The sequence below is a fragment of the Trachemys scripta genome, chromosome 9 (genome assembly GCF_013100865.1).
Source record: "Trachemys scripta elegans isolate TJP31775 chromosome 9, CAS_Tse_1.0, whole genome shotgun sequence".
Classification (NCBI taxonomy): domain Eukaryota; kingdom Metazoa; phylum Chordata; order Testudines; family Emydidae; genus Trachemys; species Trachemys scripta.
In genome coordinates this window covers 44,824,257-44,848,167 of record NC_048306.1, presented here as the reverse complement: position 1 = coordinate 44,848,167, position 23,911 = coordinate 44,824,257, and the positions used below count along the sequence as shown (strand labels likewise).

General features: G+C 62.9%; 1 protein-coding gene across 4 annotated transcripts in view; it reads right to left on the bottom strand.

Annotated features, from left to right (window-relative positions):
* The window catches only part of SHROOM4 (shroom family member 4), a 61,504-nt gene that overhangs the window by 12,263 nt on the left and 25,330 nt on the right, over positions 1-23,911 (bottom strand). For 3 of the 4 annotated variants that reach the window (XR_004647017.1, XM_034780698.1, XM_034780699.1), the window contains exons 2-6: positions 18,782-18,933; positions 11,280-11,411; positions 7,401-9,672; positions 6,392-6,453; positions 286-969 (exon numbers count right to left, since the gene is read on the bottom strand). Coding sequence is in view for 3 of the 4 variants with exons in the window: in XM_034780698.1 (XP_034636589.1) it covers positions 286-969; positions 6,392-6,453; positions 7,401-9,672; positions 11,280-11,411; positions 18,782-18,933 (3,302 nt within the window). In the remaining variant the exon portion in view is untranslated. Of the gene's footprint in view, positions 1-285; positions 970-6,391; positions 6,454-7,400; positions 9,673-11,279; positions 11,412-15,422; positions 18,249-18,781; positions 18,934-23,911 lie in introns of those variants that run through there. The other variant, XM_034780700.1, reaches the window with a different exon arrangement.

Genomic DNA, 23,911 nt, shown 5'->3' with positions numbered 1-23,911 from the left:
GTTTCTCCTCAGCAGAGAGTGACATAGGCTCAGAACAGGATGCACGCCAGGATCCCATTACAACACCAGGGATCGGGGGCAGCATCCAGCGGCAGTCTTGAGAGGGAACAGATCATGGTACTGAGGTGAGTGAGGCCCCTCAGGGGCGAGGGGGCAGTGACGGGGCCATGGGCCCCGCCATCAGGGCAAGGGGGAAGTGGGGCCATGGGCCCCGCTATTGGGTGAGAGGGCGGTGACAGGGCCATGGACCATGCCATTGGGGCCAGGGGGACCAGGGGTACTTGCCTGGGAGTGTCCCTGGTGCCCATGTCCAATGCCAGCGGCTCCCGAGGCGAGACGTGGCAGTAGTAGTGGTTGCTCCCCTGCTCTGGCAGGTGCCCGGTGTCCAGGGATTCCTGCAGGAGGGTGCCAGGCATTCGAGGCTCTGAGATGGCCACGGGCTTGACCGAGTCCCCAGGGAGCTTGTCCAGGGGAAGGCTCTGGGAGCGCTGCCTTGCGGTCTCCACGCTGCCACCGCCTTGGTGGTGAGGCTGTTCCAGGGGCACCACCAGCAAGGCTGAGCCAGGCCCAGCGGGCTCCAGTGGGTACAGGTGGTGGTGGGAGGCCCGGCGAGTTCTGTACTTCTCCCAGTTAGGGGGTGGGGGCCGGGGAGGAGGCGGCCCTTTCTTTCTGGCCGGACACGGAAGCATCGGGTGGGTCTCATCTAGCTTGGCTAAGGGGGCGTCTCTCATCTCCTGGCCCCGGGTGCTGGGCGGTTCCATGTTGAGGTGGCTCTCGGAGAAGGCCCTGCCCCGGAGCGGGCGGTGGAGTGACTCGCTGGGGTTCTCTGGCGCGCGCTGCTCGCAGTCCCAAGAGAGGTCGAGAGAGGACGCGGCCCGGTAGCACGGAGGCCACGTTTGCTCGGAGCTCTCCAAGCAGGGCTGGAAGGGACCCTCCCTCTGGAAGCCGATCTTGTAGTGCGCCAGCTCACTGGGGAAAACATTGGGGGCAGATGCCCCCGAAACCCATTCAATCCCAGCCCGCTTCCACAGGAGCCAGCAGCCAGGTGTCAGAGAGAAACCCCTTCTCTATGAGCCAATTCCCCGCTGCTGTGACAAGCCCAGCCCTGGGGCAGTTCCCAGCCCCAGGCAGCCAGCACCCAGAGTGCTGGCCGCTCGCTAAGGTACTTATCCGACTCCACGCGTAGTGTCTGGGCCCCCCATCTGCAATGGAATGACTGTCTCATGCCCCTGGTGGGGGGAGGGGGGCTGTTCTCCCCAAGGCATGGATGGGGAAAGGAGCTGAGCTTGGATTTCTAGAGTCCTAGACCCCCACCACTGAGCAGTCCTTCCTCTGCCTCCCCTCCCACCGCGCTGACGATGATCCCTATGATACCCCATGGAAAATCCTTCCATGGAGGACTAGACACGCAATTCTCAGCATCTCTGCACAGCATGTCACGTTCCCAGCTCCCAAGGACTGAGAGTGGACAGTCCCTGTTCCCCTGGCCACGCCTCAATCCCACATTCTAGCTCAGGGGTCTCAAACTCAAATGACCATGAGGGCCACATGAGGACTAGTACATTACCCCTAGGGGCGCATTACTGACACCTCCCCCGCTCACGCCGCCCTCGGCCCCGCCCCCACTCCACCCCTTCCCTGAGGCCCCGCCCCTTTCCACCCCTTCCCGGCCCCCATTCCAACCCCTTCCCTGAAATCCCCACCCCAACTCTGCTCCCTCCCTGCCCCCAGGGGGTGCAGGAGGGGTGTGGGGTGTGGTGGGGACTCAGGGCAGGGAGTTGGGGTGTGGGGTGCAGGAGGGGTGAGGGGTACAGCAAGGGATCAGGGTGCAGGGTGCGGCAGGGGGCTCAGGGCAGGGGGTCAGGGTGCAGGAGGTGTGTGGGGTGAGGCAGGGGGTTCAGGACAGGGGGTTGTGGTGCAGGGTGCAGCAGGGGGCTCAGAGCAGGGGGTTTGGCTGCAGGAGGGGTTCAGGGGGCAGGATCTGGCCCGGCGCGTACCGGGGGCAGGGCAGGCTCCCTGCCTGCCTGCCTGCCTGCCCTGCCCCCGCAAGAGGTTGGAACGTGGGGAACGGGGGGGGCCCCGAGGGGCTGAGTGTTTCTGTTGCTTGAGGCACTGCCTCCAGCAGCTGCCATTGGCCGCGGATCCCCGTTCCTGGCCAATGGGAGCTGCTGGGGGCGCTGCCTAAAGTAACAGCCACACACAGCCCCTTCGCCCCCCCTTCCCCATGTTCCAGCCTCTTCCTGGAGCTGTGCAGGGCAGGGCTGGCAGGCAGGGAGCCTGCCCTGCTCCCAGTGCATGTCCGGCCGCCGCTCTGGTAAACACTAGGAAAGGGCGGGGGGGCTGCGAGGGGCTCACAGGCTGCAGAAAATCACCCCGTGTGTTTGAGACCCCTGTTTTAGCTATTGCCAGATCCTCCTCTCAGTGCAGAGTGGTGATGGCATCCCTCCGGGCCCTCCCCCGCCTTCTGCTCCGTTCCCTGCTCGCCTGGGAGCTGCTAAAATAACTGGCTTGTTTCCTCTGGAACTGCTCCGCTGCATCCTGCCGGCTGCCTTGGGAACAGGCGTGTCTGCATCTGGCTGCTCTTGGAATGAGGGGCAAGTTCAAAATGAACGCTAGGGGCAGGGAACCCCCAAGGGTCAGGGCTGAGATCACCAGGGCTCGGACCAGCCTTAGGAAATCCCTGACTGAACAAGGCAGAGAGCAGGCCCACTGACCATGCAGCGTAACATACAACACCCAGCCCCACTCTCTAGTGTGCTTTGGCTGGGCTTCTGGAAGGGCCCTGTCAATGGGCATCTGGCTAGGGTTACCATATTTTGTGCCTCCAAATGGAGGACACTCCACAGTGCCCCGGCCCCGCCCCCAGCCCCGCCCACGCCCCAACTCCGCCCCCTCCCCAAAGTCTCCACCCCCTCCCCTGCTTCCCGCGAACATTTAATTCGCGGGAAGCCTGAAGCAGGTAAGGGGGAGTGTGGGGGAGGAGGCGCGGCCCAGGCTGGCCCCCCGGCGGTTCCAGCCTGGGTCGGCTCGGGCCCTGGGGTGCCGGCCCTGGCCGAGCACCCCCGGCCCGCCCAGCACTGCCGGTCCCCGGCCCCCGGCCCAGCGACCCCGGCCCCGCGACCCCGGACCAGCTCCCGGCCCCGCGACCCCCGACCGGCTCCCGGCCCCGCGACCCCGGACCTGGCTTCCCGGCCCCGTGACCCCGGCTCCCAGACCGGCTCCCGGCCCCGCGGGCCCAGCCCCCTGGCTCCCGGCCCCGCGGGCCCAGCCCCGCGCCGCCGGCTCCCCGCCCGGCCCTGCACCCAGCCCGGCACTGCGCCCCTGAACCCCGGCCCAGCACCGCGCGCCCGGCGCCATGCCCCCGGCCCCGCACCGGCCCCGACACCAGCCAAATAGGCCCCGGCCGAGCACCATCGAGCCCTCCCGATTTTCCCGGACATGCCCGGCTTTTGGGGATTTCCCCCCGGACGGGGCTTTGAGCCCCCAAAAGCCGGACATGTCCGGGAAAATCCGGACGTATGGTAACCCTACATCTGGCACTAACGCCCTTCAACCCCCAGCTTGTGCACAAATCCAAATCCCGCTGGAGCCAGATCAAACACCTGCTTTGCTGGGGCACATGGAGACGTGGTTCTCAGCTACAAGCAGGCAGAGCTGGAGAGAGAAAAAAACTAACCCTTCCAGGAAAGGTAGCGGCAAGCCCAAGACTGTAGCAAGGAGGGGACACCAGCGGGGCACACCTGGGAAAGCCTAGAAATGGAGAGGCAAAGGGACTCTGAACTCCTGTGCTGGTCTCCCCTGTCACGCAGCCTGGTATCCTCACCCCAGCCATCTTCCCCACTGAGGCCTTGGCCACACACAAACCTGACCGATTCCTGTCTAGGTAACCCAGCCCCGCAGTCACAGCTGTAAATGTGCTTACCCCACACCGGCTGGTTCCACCCAGGAAGCAGAACAGCTGTACCTGAACAAGGCACTTTCTCCCAATACAACAGTGCCACCCTAGTACCAGCCTTAATGTGAGTATCAGCCCAAATCTCGGGCAGAGCAGGGCCATCGGAAATGCCCCCAGAGCACAGCGGACTCACCTGGCATGTGGCTCCTGTTCCCTGGATAGCCTGCCTAGCCCTTTGAGCCTCCTCCGCTCTTAGCAGGGTCTGCATGGGGGGAGGCACAGGGCAGAGGACAGGCTCTTTGCTTTGCCTTAGCTTGGCTTTCCACAGTGCCTGTGGAGCATTTGGGATTTTGCTTCCAAAACAAAATCAGATCTGGGAAATTTAGGACAAGATTTTAACCAACAGATGCCTAAACCTCAGCCCCTCCGGAGTTCGGCACCAAGGCTGGATCTTCACAAGACTTTCAGTGGGACTCCTGCTCCTAAATCCCTAAGGACAATCTAACTCTTCAATACCAGGGCTGATTTTAGCCAGCCTCTCTGGATTACAGTCTAACATCTGCCTTGCAGGGGTACCTGAGAGGCCCTTCAGAACCCAGGCTAACAGAGCAGATTAGTGCTCTGCACTCCTGAAAATCAGCCGTTATTCAGGGCCCAGGTCCTCACAGATATTTTGGTACCTAACTCTCACTGATGTCAATGGGAGTTAGGGGCCTAAGTACCTCTGGGGATCTGGGCCCAGGCACCTCGATAGGATTTGGGGGACTAAGCTGTGGATTGCCCTTTTGAAAATCTTGGCCTGAGATGACAACTTTTGCAGTGTTTCCCTGCTCGGCTGTGCAGCCTTCATGTGCTCAGTGTGGGGATTTACTGGTGCTCATCTGCCTGGAAACAGCACTTCAGGCACCTCCTTGATGGGTGGAAACTCGCCACAAATCACCACAGCCAGAGCTGTACTGAACGGCTATCCTGGCAGGGAATCCTGGCAACAGAAACCCAAGGCTTCTTGCAGCAGCAGCACCCTGGGAAGCCCCAACAACCAGCTGCCTGCCTGTCCCAGACAGTGAAACAGAGAGGCCCTAGTTAGACTCTTTCTTGTGATCCTATGGATTGTTAATGTGTGTGTATGGGGACATGGACTCCTCCTGGCTCCTCTGGGCTGATGGCTGGGCCAGGGGTTAAAAAAGGCCTTTCGGAGCTGGCAGCGAGGCTGCAGATTTCTCTAGCCATATGCCCAGAGCTTTGTTGTTGGGTTCATGCGAGAGGCAGCAGCACGACCCAGGTGCCAACCCTGTGCCCTGGCCTGTAGCACTGCATGCAGAGCAACTCCCCAGGCACCATTACTGCCACGGGCCAGCTGGAGGATCTGTGAGCCTGGAAGCCAGGTCTGCTGCGGTGTCCACCCTGCCACCTCCCAGCTCCAGCAAAGCAGGAAACAGCTTCCTCTGAGTCCCACAGTGCAAGCCCCACTGGCTGCCTGTGCAGGGAGGCGCTGGCAGGATTGGCCCAGGCATGCTGCTTAAGAAAAAACACCTTGAGGCTGTCAGTGTAGCTGGGCGGATCCCTGGCTTGCTGCTGCTAACAAACCCTGCTGTGCACTCCTGGTCCCTTGCCTAGCTCCCAGTTCCTGGCCCAGCCTCTCGCCCAGCCTCAGCTCCACTGACCCTGCTTCAGCCGGCTCACTTGGCTCCAGCCTGGTGCGACTCAATGACCTGAGTTCAACCTGCTCCTACAACATGGCACTAGCACGGGCTGCTGCTCCTGGCCTGGCCCCCAGCCTGCAACTCGGACTATGTCCCTTCCACGCCAGGCTCGGCTCGACCTGCTCCCCACAGCTGGGGCCCTGACACCAGAGCCATAGGGGATGGCTTCTGCTCCAGCACAGCTAAAACATGCTGGGAGACACCCCACTCCTTGTGCAGCCCCCACCATTGCCTGCAGCACATGGTACCCACAGCCTCTTCTCCTGCCTGGGCTGCTAACTCAGGACCGCGGCACTTTCTGGGGCTTCTTTCTCAGGGCTCTCACACCCTTGTCCACCTTCAAAGCCTTGAACCACCACAGCTGATCCCCACTGGCCAGGAAGGACCCCTCTCCCCCAGCAGCAGTGCCCCGGAGGGGGGAGTAGGTAGGAGCCTGGGCTGGGTAATGAGAGCAGCCCCCCACATAGCCCAACCGAGCAGGTACTGCAGGGCAGGGCCACAGCCCCACCCGAGCCACCAGCTGGAGATCCAGGGAGGATCTGTGGGCCTGGAAGCCAGGTCTGCTGTGGTGTCCACCTGGAAGTGGCAGCATCCCAGCAAAGCGTCTGGGTGAGCTGAGTGCTGGGGACCCCATCTGGGGTGCACGGGGCTCTCCATGAGATCCAGTGTCACAGGCAGCCTCCACCCCCTTCGCTGGCTGGCCAGCCATTTTATCAGTGACCCCCCACCCTGGCCCCATATCAAAGCCAAGTAGGAACCTGTCCCCTCCTCCTCCCACCGGCGCAGCCCTTACCTCACTGACTGGCTGCCCTTCCTGTTTATCGCCCCAGGCTCCCACTCTTCCAGAGGAAATTCCTGCAAAGAAAAATCAGAGGAGTGAGATGGCCAGGATGAGCTGCCCGCCCCTCCCACTGGTGCTCTCCACCTCCCCCCCTCCCCACCCCTCACATCCCAGGAGCAGGATGGACGGGGGCAGGTCAGGGGCTATTTTCCGCTCACAGACCCATGGCCACAGCAGAGTCTCATCCTGCCCTGGCTCAGACCCACCGCTGCCCTCCCTGGGCCCCCGCTTCCCCAGCCCACAGCTAGGACTCTGCTGGCCAGGAGCCTGACTCCTCACCCTCCCCTCTCTACCAGTGTAGGAGCAGTACTGAGGGGTGCCAGAGGGACACCAGCTGGCTGCTCCAGGCCTGGCAGGGGCATGTATGGCAGGGGGTAGGGGGGTACCCATGGCACGTTTCTGGAGAAGGTTGAGTTCAATACAAGATGGCAGGGGATGCCAGTCACTGTCTTGGCAGAGGTGGGCAGGTCTCAGGCAAGGGGTACATGATTCCTTCCACACAAACCAGGCATATGCCAAACAGACATACAGGCACGGGCAGAACCCCTTCCCTGAGCTGGGGAACCACCGGGGATCAAACACATCCATGCAATACACAATTTACCCTGTGCCCTGCCACCTCCCAGGAACTCTGCCCCCAACCCTGTTCCCCACACACCCTGCTCTGACACACACACACCCACACACACACAGCTTCAAACAGCCTGGGAGGGGACTGGTGCCTCCTGGTGCCAGTGGCTGGCATGGGGCAAAGGGCTCAGGGTGAGGCAGGGTGAAGGAGGCAGCAGCTCCTGGTGTTTAAGCAGGGTTTGCTCCCCATCCCCAGGGACAGACAGACAGATCGATCCCTCTGACAGCCTCCCCCTGCACCTCTCCACAAGCTGGTACTCAGCCGGGCCAGGCTCAGCCACCGGGCCCGCCCACCTGGCACCAGGGGCAGCTTGCAGGGAGGATCTCTTACCGGTGGGAACACCTTCCTCCCAGGCCAGGGCTCGCTCTCCTCCAGGGCCTTGTGGGGAACAGAGCAGCAGCAGTCGGAACACCGCGGCACCCAGGGATGCGTGTGGCAGCGGTAGCCGTGATGGCTGGGCTGCATGTTCCTCTGCAGCAGTGCAGGGCACATGTTGCCGGAGCAGTAGAGGCAGGGCTCGCGGAGCACTGGGGCTGTCCCGGCACAGGCCCGGGCAAAGGGCCGCAGGTACTCGAACTCGCCATGCCGCGGGAGGCCGGCGTAGCACACAGGCGGCTCCAGGCAGCACTCGGCATAGGCGGGGAGATTCTGCCGACCCGGCGACAGGGGCGGGTAGGACTGGTCCACGGAACGGCGCCGTAGCTCCTGACATTCAGCGCCCAGTGGCTGAAAGGTATGCGGCTCGGCTGCCTTTGGCTGGAAGCTGGGGGGTTTGCTGTGCCAGGCGGGGAGGCGTGCCACGCACCTGCTGGTCTCCTCAAAGAACTTCCTCCGGTCAGCGAAGGGCAGCAGGACGGCGTCCTCTGCCAGGCGCAGCGGGGAGGCGGGCGCCTCCGGCCCCTTGGCATACGCCTCCCCAGGGCTCAGGGCCCGCTGCAGCTTGTGCTCCGGAGACCACCGCCACCGGCCCCGAGTCCCCAGAGCCCTCTGCTTCTCCCTGTCAGGAGCAGGGGTGCTGGGGCCTTTCCGTGCAGGCTGGGGGATGGGGGTGCTCCTGTTGGCTGGGCGGCTGGGGCTCCTGCCATGTTCTCCAGCAGGCACTGCGCCCGGCCTGGGGCTCAGGCACTTGGCTCTGGCTCGTGTCACGCTGACAGAGCTCCTGTCCCCTGAGCTAGGCAGCCTGCCCTGTGGCGGTGCTGAGGGATTGGGGGGGCTCTCGCACGGTTCGTCCGTCTCCTCCACTGGCTCCTCCCCACACAGCAGAGCTGCAGAGCCCTTGCTCTTCTGCAGCTGGGCCTTCCTCCTCTGGATCTCGTTGCGCAGGTTGGTGGCGAAGCGCTCACTCCGGCGCCGCAGCTGGGCCGATCGCTGATGGGAAGGGCCCGATTTCCTGGTGCTCAGCCTGCTCTCCCCGGACTCCTTCCCCTCCTCCACCAGCGCCTCGGAGCTGCATGCAGGGGTCAGGCCAGCAGGCTGCTGTGGCATGGCTGAGTCGCCGGGGGTGCTGCAGGATCTCTCCAGCTCTGAGTAACACCTGTACGGCCCCTGGCTGTGGCAGGAGTCCTGGGCCCGGTCAGGGGAGTGCTGGGCTTGTGTGGCATGGTCATCAGCCTGGTCTGGGCCCGCAGCCGGATCCCTGCACGGCTGCTCTTTGGCATCCTCTGTCTGCTGGCCGAGTCCCGGCTGCTCCAAGTGCAGCGGGTTCACAGTCCATTGGTGCCCGTCCTGCAGCTGGGTGTCCCAGCATCTGCTGCCCATGGCTACATTCAGGGAGTGCAGCTGGGATTCAAGCAGCTGCTCAGGGGCACTGTGCCGGTGCCCCTTCTGAGGAGACAGGGGCGGGTCACCATTGGCACCTGGCTGTCCTTCGTGGGCACCGTTGTCCTGGCACTGCCCATGGGCAGCCCCCTGGGGATGGTCTGTGCTCTCCCCTAACAGCTGCTCCATGCTGGGCTGGCGTCTGTCCAGGTGGGAGCTCAGCATGTAGTACTGGTCGGCAGACAGGTGCTCCTTCGAGTGGCTTCCCACTCCCTTGGGCTCCTTGTCTCGCAGGCACAGCGAGGTGTCCGAGGTCCATCTGCCCGGGAGGTGCAGGGCATCAGCAGGGGCGGAGGCCCGGCGTCGCTCGGTGCCAGCTGGCTGGGGGTTGGAGGCCCGGAGGCTGTCCCTCCTGACAGGGGGCTGGGGAGGGGCGCCTGATTTGGCAGAGCCCGACAGGTTGCTTTCATGGGGGCATGAGGAGGGCCTGGAGTTGGGTGCCAGGCGCCCACACAGCTGGTGGGAGACATCTGCCCCCTCACTACCCGTCTGCAGGTAGCGCCCCTCGTGGGCTCGGCTGGGGCCCAGGCCCTGGAGGATGGAGTCTGTGGAGGAGGTCTCCTCGGGGCGCAGGGACAGGGCATAGTCCGAGGCGTTGGAACTGGCTGAGAAGGAGCTGTAGGCAGAGTCCCGCTTGTTCTGGTACATGCTCTGGTCCACAGGCGAGAGGCTGCCCTCGTAGTAGGTCTGGCCGGGCGGGTCCAGGCTCTCCATGCTTCCAATGGAGCTGCTCTTCTCCGTGCTGCAATGGCGAGACAGCTGGGCCCACTGCAGGGACAGGTCACTGGAGAGAGAGACAGCAAGTGTGAGCGGCACCAGGTAAGACCCTCCCCCCCCGCCCGCCCCAGTGCCATGGGCAGAGCCAACCCGGCCTGTGTCACGCGGTGCCATTCACAGGCCAGGTACAGACCAGATGTTCCTCGGCCCAGTGCACCCCTCAAACACCCCAGCTCTGCAAGCTCACACAACACTGGCAAGCTCCGGGGCAGCTCCCCTGCTATGGTCAGGAAGGAATCGCTCCCCTGTGGGCATTGCACAGGGGGCCCAGGCGGCACCAGGGCAAGAACTAGTGCAACAAGGGGTGGGGCCTCCCACCTGCCCCCGCTGGAGACAGTTAGTCCCAGCCTTGTCCTGGCCCCACCCTGGGCAGGGGCTGGGTGCATCAGGGGATCTCCCTGTCCAGTGGATTCAGTGGCGGGCAGAGCCAGATGCTCCCCGGAGAGGTGAGCTGTCAATCCCAGCTCCACTTGTCTCACTGTCCCTTTGCCCAGCCCCAGGATGCTAGTTCCTATTCAGAGGTGATGGGGGGGTGGGGGGTGTCACGGCCAGAATGACTGCATGTAAGCAAGGGCAGGATTTGGCCTGGGGGGGGGGGGGGGGGGGGCCCCCGCTGGGCCTGCAATGTATTCTCGCCTGTCCTCTGGGACCGGGGGCAATCTAGCATTCACTGCCCCTCATTTCGCCAAGAGGACTGGAATTTGTTAGCTCCATGCTCGCAACGCAGCTGGCTCTGGCCTGCCACCCTTCCTTCCCAGGAATCGGAGCTCGGCAGAACAAACCAAAGCTGGAAAAAAGGGATACCATCCCCAGGGAAGAGAGGGAGACTCAGCCATGGAGTGGGGCAACTCCTCCCGTCGGAACAGGCCGAGGGGGCCCTGCGGTAGTGCCAAAGTGGGAGGTGGGGCAGCAGCCAGCCGGACCAGCAAAGGGAACAATGTGCTGGGCTTGGAGACAACCCAGCCCAAGACGGAAAATTCCAGGGTGAGACATGCACTCATGCTGGGATAAAGTGCACTCTGGAGAGCCGGCTAACGACACGTCAGAGGGGCCATGTGGCCCTCTGGTCCAAGCCCTCTGGTCCAAGCCCTCCGTGTCCCAGCAGGACAAGGCTGCTTTCCCCACAGCCCAGGCACAGAGAACACTAAGGCAGAGATCAGCCAGGGAACTGAAGAGCTAAAGACACGGTGACGGGTGGGTTACATTGTCCCAAGGGCCAGGGTGAGAGCAAAGCTCAGATCTAAGGGAATTGCACCCGGGCAGCTCCGGGAAGCATGGCTGGCCTTAACTCTGCCCTCTGCAGTCCGCCGGGGAAGACAAATGAGCCCAGGCTCAAAATCAGCCTCAGCCAACCCGGGGCCACCAATGCCTGGCTGACAACCAAGTGGCCATTGCTGGGCCCCAGCTTGGCGCTGGAGGCCCAGAGGCAGCCCAAGGCAGGGGTTCCGGGGTTGGGGAGCAGCCAGATTGGGGATGGGTTGCTCCAGGAAGGGGGCATTTTAGAGCCCAGGCTCCTCCACCCAGAGGGCTCTCGAGTGCCCCAGGGCAGCGAGTTCAGGTGGGGCAGAGCCGGTGGCACACACTGAGCTACACCCCAGCTGCTGTGGGACTCACCTGGAGTCACATCCTGAGTGCCAAGACAAGCTGAAGGCATCAGAGGGACAGTGCATGGTGGCAGCCTCGGTCCGGACCTCGGAGAGCTTGGCCAGGTGCCAGGAGTGGGGCCTGATGACGGGCACGTTCCTCCTGCCAAGAGCAGCACAAAGCCGAGAATGGAGAGGAAACCGGGCTGAGGCACTGGGCTTAGCTCACTTCCTGGAGAGCTTCCCATCCCATCTCCCGCAGGGAGGCTCCCTTAGCAGGACAGAGGGGACATCCCGGAGGAGTTCCCCATTAGCTCACTGGGGTTTTGGAGGGCCATCTCCCCCCCCCCGCCGTGCCTGCCCAGCCCAGAGAATGGCATCCTATGCTCCTCTGAGCGAAGGGCTGGGAGCTGCTGGCACTCAGGGGTGGGGAGCAGGTGCCTTCCACCAGGAGGATGAAGCCATCAAGGGCATGGACTGGCATGGAAACCCTTTCTCTGGGCTGCCCCTCACGGCACTCCCCACTCCTGCCTCTCTGCCAGCAGGGGCAGGGAGCAGGGATCTGCCCCCCACTGACTGAAGCAATCCGGGGACCCCTTCCCCCCACGACATTCCAATAGGCAGAGGAGGGGCCAGCGCTATGGGGCTAAATGCTCACCTCCACACACTTTGGGTGATGAGGATTTCAGTCCCCATCCTCCCCATGCACTGCACCCTCCCTTTCCACCACAGTACCCCAAAACTTGGGGTATCCTCAAGCCCCAGCTCCCGGAGTCATGGGATTATGCTAGGCCCTTGGTGTGGGATTTTTAAAAAGCAGATTTCTAGCCCTGGTGGCTGGGGAGAAGAGCTGGCAAAGCGGCCCCACCAGGCTCAGACACCAGGAGATGAAGGAACCAGCTTCAGGTCTAACGCCTGAATTTTAAGCCAGTCTCATGATTTCTGGGGGCCTGATTCACACTGGCTGAGTGCTGGGGATTAGCCAGGCAGCCCCACCCCCACCCTCTCTGGGCATCGCTCCAATAGGTAGGACAACTTGGAAAGTTGGGCTCATGCCAGGAAGCCAGGGCAGGGCCCTAAATAAAGATCCCAGCCACCTCCACATAGCACTAGCCCAGTCCTGGCTCTGCTGCTGGCTTGGTCTGGATGGAGTGGGGCAGAACTCAGGCAAGCCCCCCCAGTAATTCACAACCTTGGACGATCCCATAGGGAGACTGGGAGCCCTCTGACTGCCACTGGGCTACCAGGGTAGGTAGCCAAACTGCCACCCCCAGGAGCACCCTGACTGGCAGCACCCTGCCCGCACAGAGCAAACCGGTGCATTTTAACTGGGCCTGGCTGCACACACAGGCTCCCCACCAGCAGTACAGGCTCCCGCACCGTACTCACAGGCCAATGATGGGACTCGACCCCAGGCTCCCTGAGCCAGGCCAAGGGACTCCCTGTGATGGCACGTTACCGCTGCCCCAGCCTGAGTGTTCCAATAGCATGTGGGGGGGGGGGGGGAAGGCCTGGGGAATGAAGTGGCATGGGAGGAAGGAGCCAGGTTGGCAGGTGGCAGCAGAGTCAGCATGAACTGTGCATTGGCTGAATTGGCTTTAATCCCCCTTCCCAGGGTCTGGGAAGGGGGGGGGGGGGGGCTCTGAGCAGAGCCTTGGAACCGCTCAGTGCCCCAGAGCCCTACACGGCAGCGTCACACCCTGGCTCAGCACAAGCCCCGCAGCCCAGGCTGGACTGAACAGAAACCAGGGTCCAGCAGGGTACAACTGCAATGAACCAGAGTGAGGGGAAACTGACACAAGAGGAACAGGGCTGGGAGTGGGAACCAGCCGGGTTCCCAGCACAGGGTTGCGCGGTGCTGCTGATGAATGCTGCAGGAGGGAGCAGCCGGGGGGGAGAATGGCTTCACACCAGGGCCAGCCCGGCCCCTCAGGGAAGAAATGGGCTCTGCGAAGCCATCTTCCTGCTCTCAGGGGCGAGAGATTTAGGACGCCAATCCTGGAATCGCTGATGTGCAGGTGGTGCCCCGGTGTGAAGTGCAGAGGAAGCTGTTGTGTGGGGGTCAGGGACCACACGCTGATAGCACAGCAATAATGCCAGGATTTATGGGCTCCGCAGCGTCGGTGCCAGGCCAGCACAGCAGGGCTGCACAGTTGCCCACTCCTACGGGGAGAGAGATGCCCCTGGCAGGCGCCCCACATGGGGGTCAGAATCACCCCCAGGAAGCTCAGAGGGCAGGCTCAGTTGTACTACATGATCCCAGTTCTCTGGAGAGAGAGTTGGGGTGTCGTGGCCCCAGGAGACAAGTCAGTTGCAGTGAGAGCCGATGCATCCTCGGTTCCCCTATGCCTCTTGAGAGCTGGTGAGATCCTTGGGGCAGTGCCCAGCGCGACGGGGCCCCAACCCCACCAGCAGTGCAGAGACCCCAGTCAGGCCTGGGGCCCTGTCTGGCTGGGTGTGGGATTCACCCTGTCCCTGCCCCTGCCCCTGCCCCTGAGAACTCACAGTGCCCCGATCCAGCTGTCCCCTGGCTCTACGATCTGACACTGGCTGCTCCCTTGCACTCAAAGCCCCTTCTGCAAGGGTCGCAGCAACCACCTCGGCGGAGGAGTGCAGCAACACCCATTCAGACACGACTCCTTGCACCATGGCCTGTCCTAACAGAAGCTAGCTGCAGAGCTAGAATGTGGCCAGGACAGCAGGGTTACGGACAAGTCAGGATGTTAAAGTGCTCCAGGACCTTAGTGACCCCAGGGGGGCAGGAACCCAGGTTTTATGGCTCCTCTGGAAGATGATGCTTCAGCAGCACCACACTGCGGTCAGCCCCGGCTCTGGGGGAGCAGGGCCACCACACCTGCAGGGCCTAGCTGCAGCCTGCCATTCTGTGGCAGCCCAGCCCAGCAGCAGGAGCCCAGCTCAGCGAGGGATGGGCACAGAAAACTGTGCCAGGCCACATGGTGCCATGGCACAGGAGTTGGGGGCCCAGCCTGGAATGGCCCTGACCCGTCCCTGCAGAGCCCTGCACCAGCACCGTTAGCTAGCACTGAGCACAGCCCCTGCTGGCACCTGGCCTGGCACCCCAGTGCTGTCCCCGAGCCCCAGGCTCCCCCAGGAACAGCCACCCAATCTAAGCATCTCCAAGCAGTTGCATGCCCCAGACGTTGCCTTTGGTCTGATCTGCGAGGGCAGCCCCTCATCCAGCTGCAGCCCTTGGGGGATAAGGCTGAGGTGTCCAATCGAAGGCGGCACCACAATCACAAGAAGTCTTGCTGAGCCCTGCAGGCTGCACCCTGAATGTGAGGGGAGGCAGAGATAACTTCAGCAGCTGGCCAGGGGGGAGCCACGAGCCCCCTGACAGGCCTGGAGGGACAGGGTGCAGTGCAGGGGAACGTGCCACTTTTCTGGAGACCCTGACTTCACCCGAACTGGCATCGAGTGAAAAGGGCTTCAAAAGCATTAGGAACCTCAGGGGCTTGGCTACATCACAAAGCTGTCCTATGACTGGGCAAGACCAGCTGCTTCTGTGTTGTGGGAGGCAGGACTGGGACAGAGGGGTGGTGGAGAGGGGGCCTGGGCTCTGACAGAGCTGTGGGGGGGGGGTTTGGGAGAGCAGGGCCTATGGGTTGGGACTGAGGGGCACTGGCAGAGCTGTGTAGAGAGGAGCCCAGGGCTGGGCTAGCAGGGGGCTCAAGATTGGGAGCAAGGGGCATCGTCAGAGCTGTGTACAGACGAGCCCAAGGCTGGGACAGCAGAGGGCTGCAGGTCAGGGGCACTGGCAGAGCTAAGTGCTCAACGTGGGAGTCACAGGAGGCAGACGCTCTGTCAGGATTCAGGCGCACTCCAGTGGGAGAGGAGGTAGGTGCTATGTAGGGCCCCAGAGAAGAGGTGTCTGAACCCCGCAGGGCGAGCAGTGCTGGGGACGGAGGAGCAAATGGATGGTATGCTCTGCTCTGGCAGGGGATGCGGCACTGTAGGTGCTGGGGAGCCCAAGCAGTGCCCCACATCTCCTGGCAGAAGTTGCCATCTTCAGCAAGGCACAAGCCATGGAGCAGGGCATCCATCCTTCCCATTGTCCCACTGGGCCTGGCTCCCTCCAGGGCAAACCAGGCTGCTCCCCTGGGCCATCAGTGCTGGGAGCCAGTGGAGCCCCACCAGCCCAAGGCCCCGTACTCACCATGGATGGGGGATTCCAGAGAGATCTGGGCTGGGTGACCCCAAAGACTAGAGCGTTGTGTCCCTCGTGGCCGACCTGCTGCCCCTAACGCCTCCCGCAGGAGCACAGCCCAAGCCCCCGTGCTGTGGAGCCACGAGCCTGGGTGCCACGTCAGACTGCAGAGACAGTGCCCTCGCTTGCTGGCCGCACCACACAGGCTGTGGACCCCGATCCCAGTGCTCTCCGGAAGTCTTTGCCGGGCCGGAGATCCCCACCCCCAGGCCCAGCAGCCAATCGTCTACCTGCTCCCAGGCGCCCGCAGCAGCCAGGAAGGGAGCGAGGAAGCGATGTTCAGGGGAGATAAGCTCCGGACAGCAAGGAATTCGCTGCCACATGGGAGAGAAAACAGGGAGGGAGCTGGCTGGGGCTGGAGAGCATCCCAGGGCTTCCTGGCTCCACGAGCAGCCACAGGGAGGAAATGGGACAGCAGGGCCCCGTTGGGCACACTGAATCAGTGGGACCAGCAGGCTCCCAGACAGGCCCCTGCCCTGCCCCTCGCGGGGGCCTCAGATCCCAAGTGTCATTAGCACCCCGGAGGAAGGGGGACGACCCCTGCACCCGCAGGCTCTCGGCCCAGACGGGCTGTCCTGGGGATCAGGGAGCGTTTCCAGCTGTAGGGGAGAGCAGGGCCTATGCCTGGCCTTAGTGCTCCCCTCCTCCCCCTGGTAGTTACTTCCCACAATGCCAAGAGCCGCAGGGCTAGAGAAGGGGTCTCCAGCTGGCATGCCCAGGGGTGCCTTTGCCAAGTCTCCCACAAGGGGCCACAGCTGCCCCATGTGGCAGCATGAAGAAGCCAGGTCACCTCCCGGCCAGGCAGGCCATCCGGGCCCTGACGTTGGGGTGCAACCAGCGTCCTGTCCCGGGCAGACCCCAGCCAGGGCTGGGCAGAGTGGGGGAGGCTGTAGGATCCGTCCAGGGGCTCGCTCCACGGCTAGTGCTGATTGCAACAAAACAAACCACAACAGCTGCAGCTGCTTCCCTGCCCTAAGCAGCTGGGCTTGCCCCCCCATCCCCAGCCCAGCCCTCACCCTCACACAGGAAGCCGTGGGAAGAGCCTGGGAAGAGGGAGGTCACAGGGGGGTGGAGATGGGAAGAGATCAAGGGGAATGGGCAGCCCTGCAGCCTCGACTCTGGGAAGGGCGACAGGGCCAGGCTGGTTAGGGGAGCCCTGGCTGGGGGCTGCGGGCAGGAAACACATGGCTGGAGCCTTAAAAGCCAGCTCAGCATAGAGCTTGGGGCCAGGGTCATTTCGCCCTCCCCCAATCTCCCGGCCCCCCATGAAACTCCCTGGGCAGAGCCCCCGGCCCATGTCGCTGGCACCAAGCGGCCCCACAGCTGCAGTGAGCGCTGGGTTCTGCAGGCTGATCCGGGCTCATCGGGGAGACCTTCTGGTGGGGGGGCGGGGGGCAGCGTGCTCAGAGAACTTGGGTCCCCCAGGGCATCCCCTCCTGGCCAGTGTCACATCTCTGCAGCCACCTCCCTGCCTGCGTTCGAGGGCTGGGGCATGGGGATCCCAGCTGTGCTGGCCCTGGCAGGAGAAGCCAATGGGCCGCCCCAAGTCCAGGGGCTCCTCTCCCCAAGCAAGTAGCCTGGCTGCCGCAGTGCGCAGGAAAGGCTCTGGATGGAGGTGGCTATCGGGCCAGAGATTCGGTGTCATCCACAGGGCAGCCAGCCCCTCCTGGGAGTGCCAGGGCGTAACCCCCTTGGGGAGGGGAGAGGGTCTGGGGCTCAGCATGGAGCCATGCCAGACACGGCTAGGGCTCTGGGGCCAACAGGCTGTGCTGTCTCCCTGCCCCATGCCCTGAGTCCAGACACTTCTCACCAGCAGAAAACAGACACATTCCAGCCACCAGAGGGCAGCAGCGGCTCAGGCTGGGAGCACCACAGGACAGCAGGGCCCACGTCCCCGCCAGTCCCCGCCTGGAGGGGGTGGAAGGAGGGAGGGTTCCCTACTGAGCCAGGGCCCCCTACAGCCAGGAGCAGGGGCCTTTCCTGGGTCTCTGGCACACAGGAATCCACACCCAGCCCAGCCTCTTCCGGGGCCCATCACCTGGATATCTGGCATCTCAGGAGCAGCTGAAACAGTCAAAAGGCTTTAGGTCTGCCTGGGGCTGCACAGTCCAGAGCCCACTGTGGCCTGGCAGGGAGCTGTGGGGGCTGCCCCGGCAGAAACCCAGCTGTGCCCCCATGCACCAGATCTTGCAGCTGGAGCTCAGCCGAGGCTGCCTCCCTCCTGGCAGGGGCATCAAGAGGCCCAAGGGGGCAAAGGGCCGTGGCTCCAGCCAGGCCTCCCGTCCATGTCCTCGCACTGCTGCCAGCACCCTGGGGGCCAGGGCAGGGGGCCTGCTGTCAGCTCAGCAGGGACGGGGTGCTCTGCCCAGCTCCCCGGACCCTTGCCCAAGACAGTAAGACCCCCCGCAGCTAGACTCACCCACCCCAAATAGTCGGGAGATAAACAGGGGAGGGCGCCGGGGGTCTGGAGATAAGGTGGTGCTGGGGATTAGCCCTGGGGCTCTCAGGGCAGAGAGGAGCCAGACACACCTGACTGCTGGAGGAAGGGGGGTCCGACCCCCACTGCTCCCCGTCCCTGGGTTTGGGGGTCAGGTGCCTCCGAAGAGACAGGCTGGGGGTGGGGAGCAGGGCTGTGGAGGGTCCCTGAGCTGCCCCCAGCTAGGAGGGGAGCCTGGGCCTGCTGTGGGGAGCCCAGTGGAACCAAACTGGGCCATGCCCAGGGGAGGGGTCCCCCGTCTCATTGCCCCTCTGTGAATGGGAAAGCCACACACACACACACACCTGCCCCCAACCCTCTGCCCTCACCTGCTGGGACAGCCCGGCTCAGAGCGTCTCCTCCCCAACCCCTGGGTGAAGCGGCCTGGCAGGGGCCGGCAGAGAAGGGAGACAGGGTCCCACCGCACAGCAGGGCAGCGAGCCAGGCAGCCCCACCGGCCATAAGCTCCCAGCCAGCCCCAGATGCAGCCTCTAGCCCAGAGTCCTAACTCTGGGTAGCAAGTGTCAGGGGTCTGGGGCTGCTGGGGAAACCCCTCTGCTCTGTTCTCTCCCCTGACTGCTCCAGACAGGGCCTGGCAGCATCCAGACATGCCAACCCGTGGCCCAGTCAGCTCAGCCCCTCGCTGCCTCCCAGCACCTCTGGAGCTGGGGAGACCACTCCTCACACTGCTGCCACTTGGATTCTCCTGCACCTCCTCTCTGCCCACAGGGTGGCACCTTCCAGAGCCTGGGGATCCCCAGTGGGGCTGACTCTAGGACAATTCACCCACTCTCCAGGCTAGGACGGCCCAGCCAGGGTCCCGCTCTCCTACCTCCTGACAATCATCTTCAGTGTGCGGTAGGAGCCTTTGATGAGGACGAGCGCTTCCTGCCGGGAGCCGTACAGTGGGGTGCCGTTGATGTTCACCAGCTCGTCCCCGGGCCGCATCTTGCGGGACAGGGCTGCCTTACCCCCATCTTCAATCTAGGCACAGAGCCAAGACAACCGGGCGGTCAGATGGGCTGGGCGCTGCGCTCACACGTGCCCGCGCACAGAGGCGTATGGGGCGGCCAGGCTCTTGCTTTCTGGGGATGCCCCAGCGCCCTGGCCAGTGACACAGGGAACCTGTTTCAACACATCTGGATGTCCAGCCCTCACCACACACCCCCTGGCATCCCGTCTGCCTTCGAGGGGAGCCCCAGGCTCAGCTACTGCGGGACAGAGGTCTCATGGGATTGGGGGTGTGCCAAATGGTGGGGGTGCTGGGGTATGAGGCCAGAGCTTGGAACACACCATGCCCATAGAGATGTCCCACCAGGACCCTCTAAGGTAGGTAGCAGGGTAGTGCATATATTGTGGGGGCTGGAAAGTCACTGTGGGAGTCAGGGCACAAAGGCCTCCCAGCATTGCTGACCGAGCCGTTAAAAGTCCGGTTGGCCGCCTGCAGCGGGGCAGGCACCTGCCCGGCTCCGCGCAGCTCCTGGGAAGCGGCCAGCATCTCCCTCTGGCTCCTAGGCATAGGGGTGGCCACAGGGGCTCCGTGCGCTGCCCCTGCCCTGAGCGCTGGCTCTGCAACTCCCATTGGCCAGGAACTGCGGGGGTGGCGCCTGCAGGCAGGGGCAGCGCATGTTGCTGCCTGGCTGCGCCTCTGCCTAGGTGCCAGAGGGAGATGCCGGTCACTTTCCGGGAGCCGCCTGATACTAGCAGTGCCACCCAGAGCCCACACCCCCGCCTGCGCCCCAACCCTCTGCCCTAACTCCCCCCCCAGAGCCTGCACCCCTCACCCCCTCCCACACCCCAACCCCCTGCGCTTGCCCTGAGCCCCTTCCTGCATCCAAACTCAAGCCCGGAGTCCCCTCCCGCACTCCAACCCCCTCGGTCCCAACCCAAAGCCCACACTCCCAGCCGGAGCCGTACCCTCTCATTGCCCCAGCCTGGAGCCCGCTCCCCCACTTCAAACCCCACGGCCACAGCCCGGAGACCCCTCCCGCATTCCAAACCCCACGGCCACAGCCTGGAGACCCCTCCTGCACCCCAACCCCCTCATCCCTGGCCCCAGCCAGAGCCCTCACCCACTCCCACACCTCTGCCCCATCCTGGTGAAAATGAGCGAGTGAGCAATGGAGGGGGGGGATGGAGTGAGCAGGGGTGGGGCTTCAGAGAAGGGGCAGGGAAGGGCAAGGGTGTTCAGTTTTCTGCAAATAGAAAGTTGGCAACCCTACCCATCCATCGCCAACAAAATCCACACACAGCCACATTCCTCTTCCTCCCCCCTCCTGGCGATGACATTCAGCTCCTCTCCCTGCCTCCCCATCTACTTGCCAATCCAAGCTGAGGATGGGGGAAGACGATTTCCTGGGGTGGAGGTGGCAGCAGGGCCCCCAACCCATGCTGCCATGAAACAGCACACGGAGACCGGCTGTCTGGCAGCAGGTGTCTTGGCCGGCTGAGGCCAGGGGCCTGGCTGAGCAGCAGGCAGGCAACAGCCCAAGGATAGCTGGAGGGGACAGGGACCCCCGGATGCAGAAGCTCTGAGCCAGTCTTCCAGCCAGGCCCCACCATGGAGCTACTTTAAGCACCCAGCCCTCAAACAAGGAAACCCAGGGGAGCCAGGTCTACAGAACATGTCTGGAATCCAGCCCAAAATGGTGCATCTCTCACACCTGGTGCGTCCCGTCACACCGTGCGCACACACACACCTAGCATGCTGCACAATAGGCCCATTCTAGTCTGAAGGAAGGTGCCAGCGTATCACTGGGGAAATGTGTCCTTGCACAGTCAGCGGCAGACCAAGACACAGCTGAATGGACCGGCTAGGCAGGACACCCTCCCCACCCACAGCACCCCCCTCTGGCAAAGGAGTCCGGTTTCCTCCTCCCCAGCCCTAGGTTTTCCCTCAATCCCAGTCATATTTGGCTTGAACCTATCACTGAATCTGGCACACAAGAGGTTAAAGGGCACAGCAAGCAGGTGGGAGAGGCAGCAACTGGCTCCCTCCTCCACCCAGCTGGCTGAGGGGAGACAGCCCCTCTGGCTGATGGGGCACTAGGCTGACATTTGGGGGAACCCCTCCTCCGGCTCTGACAGGACAGGCCATTCTTGAGTGCTCCCCTGGGAGCATGGCCAGCCAGGAGCATGCGGCTCCACGAGCCCTGACCCTTGCACGGCAAGCAGATCCCCTTACCACCCGCACCCCAGAGCAAGGCAGCCCAGCACCAGCTCCCAGGCTGGCTGCTATTAATCCCAGCCAGCTCAGGAGAGAGGGTGCCCCCACCAAGCCTCAGCATCCTGCCTGGAGCCATCACACAGCTGCCGAGAGAGGCCCAGCTCCTAAAGGGGCATGGCCCACGCCACCAAGACCATCTCTGGCCTCCCCTGTGTAGGCGCCCTGAGGGATACCGAACTAGAAGGGGCCACAGCCAGAGAGCTTCCATCTCCACCTGGGACAGCCTACACCAGCAATCTGTTCTGGAGCCAGATGCCATGGTGATGGACCACCTTAGGACAGCCTAGCTGCAGATGACTCTAAACTAGGAGGCGTGGTAGATACACTAGAGAGTAGGGATCGGATACAGAGGGACCTAGACAAATTAGAGGATTGGGCCAAAAAAAACCTGATGAGGTTCAACAAGGACAAGTGCAGAGTCCTGCACTTAGGACGGAAGAATCCCATGCACTGCTACAGACTAGAGACCGAATGGCTAGGTAGCAGTTCTGCAGAAAAGGACCTAGGGGTCACAGTGGACGAGAAGATGGTTATGAGTCAACAGTGTGCTCTTGTTGCCAAGAAGGCGAACGGCATTTTGGGCTGTATAAGTAGGGGCATTGCCAGCAGATCGAGGAACGTGATGGTTCCCCTTTATTCGACATTGGTGAGGCCTCATCTGGAATACTGTGTCCAGTTTTGGGCCCCACACTACAAGAAGGATGTGGAAAAATTGGAAAAAGAGTCCAGCGGAGGGCAACAAAAATGATTAGGGGTCTGGAGCACATGACTTATGAGGAGAGGCTGAGGGAACTGGGATTGTTTAGTCTCCAGAAGAGAAGAATGAGGGGGGATTTGATAGCAGCCTTCAACTACCTGAAGGGGGGTTCCAAAGAGGATGGAGCTCGGCTGTTCTCAGTGGTGGCAGATGACAGAACAAGGAGCAATGGTCTCAAGTTGCAGTGCGGGAGGTCCAGGTTGGATATTAGGAAACACTATTTCACTAGGAGGGTGGTGAAGCACTGGAATGCGTTACCTAGGGAGGTGGTAGAGTCGCCTTCTTTGGAGGTTTTCAAGGCCCGGCTTGACAAAGCCCTGGCTGGGATGATTTAGTTGGGAATTGGTCCTGCTTTGAGCAGGGGGTTGGACTAGATGACCTCTTGAGGTCCCTTCCAACCCTGATATTCTATGATTCTAGCTGGCAACATTCACTAAGGAAAATCACCCCCCTAAGAGCCTCAAGAGAGGTTGGCTGATGCGACGGGGGTCTCGGGTCTCAACCTAGCTTTCTAGGGGATGGGGATTTTTGTGCTGGATCAGAACCAGGGCCCAGTGCCCCCATCAAACAGTGGCCAGGAACAGTGGCTGAGGAGGAAGCTGTAGGAACTCCCACAGCCATCAGCAACATGCCCCGGGGAGCCTGTCCAGAGCTGGCTTGTGGCCTGAAGTGGATGGGGGTCCCCGCCCACATGGAGCTGCTACCCTCCAAACGTGCTGTGGATGCTCACGTTACTTCTCCCCCACACCCCGCCCCATCACCACCATAAGCCCCAAGCCTCCCAACCAGCCCACTCTGCCACACACAGCCCTTGGGGGACCTGGTTGCCAGCGCCCGACCCCGCCCGGCCCTCGGGAACCAGAGTTAATAGAGACCAGGCGGGGAGAACATGGATGCAGTGATTGCAGCACAAACAGAAAAAAACAAGCAGCCGCAGAGCAAAGCCCAGGGCTCCCGCCCTGGGGCAGCCAGCCTGAGCCAGCGTGCCCCATGCCCCAGGGCAGACCGGGCTCCTAGGCCCCCTCACTCACACTGGGGTACTCATCCTGGCTGCCATGGAGCCCCCTGCCTAACACCAGTGTGCGTGCGGGCGGCTTTGTGCCCACTCATGAGGCCAGCATAATATTTGGCTAGATGGGCATGCTCCAAAGAGCCTGGCAGCATGGCAACGGCAGCCCAGCCCCGCATGGCATGGCACTCCCACCCCAGGACAGCAGCTTCCCAATCTGGCCGCTGGGATTCCAGAGCTATGGATCTGACCCGACTCCGCCTGCTAGCAGTGCCAGAGCTCGCTCTGGCAGAGAGAGTAACCCCATGCTAGGGCCGTTTGGGAGGCCAGCGAGCTAGGCCCACCTGGCCCCAAGCGCCAGGGTCACAGCCTTGTACTGCCTTCCACAGCCACTGGGAGAAAAGCCAGGGACCCTCCAACCCCTCGTCCCTGGGCCCAGCCCCACATGGCTCCTGGCAGCCTGGGTGGCAACATACCATCTTACGGCACCATCCTGCACTGCTAGGCACTGCCCCTGTGCCCATAACCATGGCACATGGGCACCCACCGTCCCTCGAGTGTTACCCTATTGGCCCTCCTGACGTGCTGCACCAGCACAGCTGGGATTCTGGAAGACGCTGGAGAAGCCAGAAGGTGCCTTGAGTCCTAGCCAGGGATCAGCTCCGTGCAGTGCTCCTGCTCCCCCAGGGGCTGTCAGGGCTCCTGCCACTGTCTGCTGCACACACCGAGGGCAACGCCGACCTGCACATCATGCAGCAGGTCCAGTCCTGTGCCTGAGCCCTGCTCCCACTGCTCTGCCAGGAGACCAGGGCATAGCAGGTCTGCCTCAAGACAGCCCCTGCGGTGCCCAACTTCAGACCCTGGCATCGCCCCAGGACTACATCTCCCCCACCCCCCAGCACAGGCGGTGCAGGCTAGACAGGGCAGGTCTTCCCATCCCAGCCCTCACACTGCATGCCCCAGTCTGGCT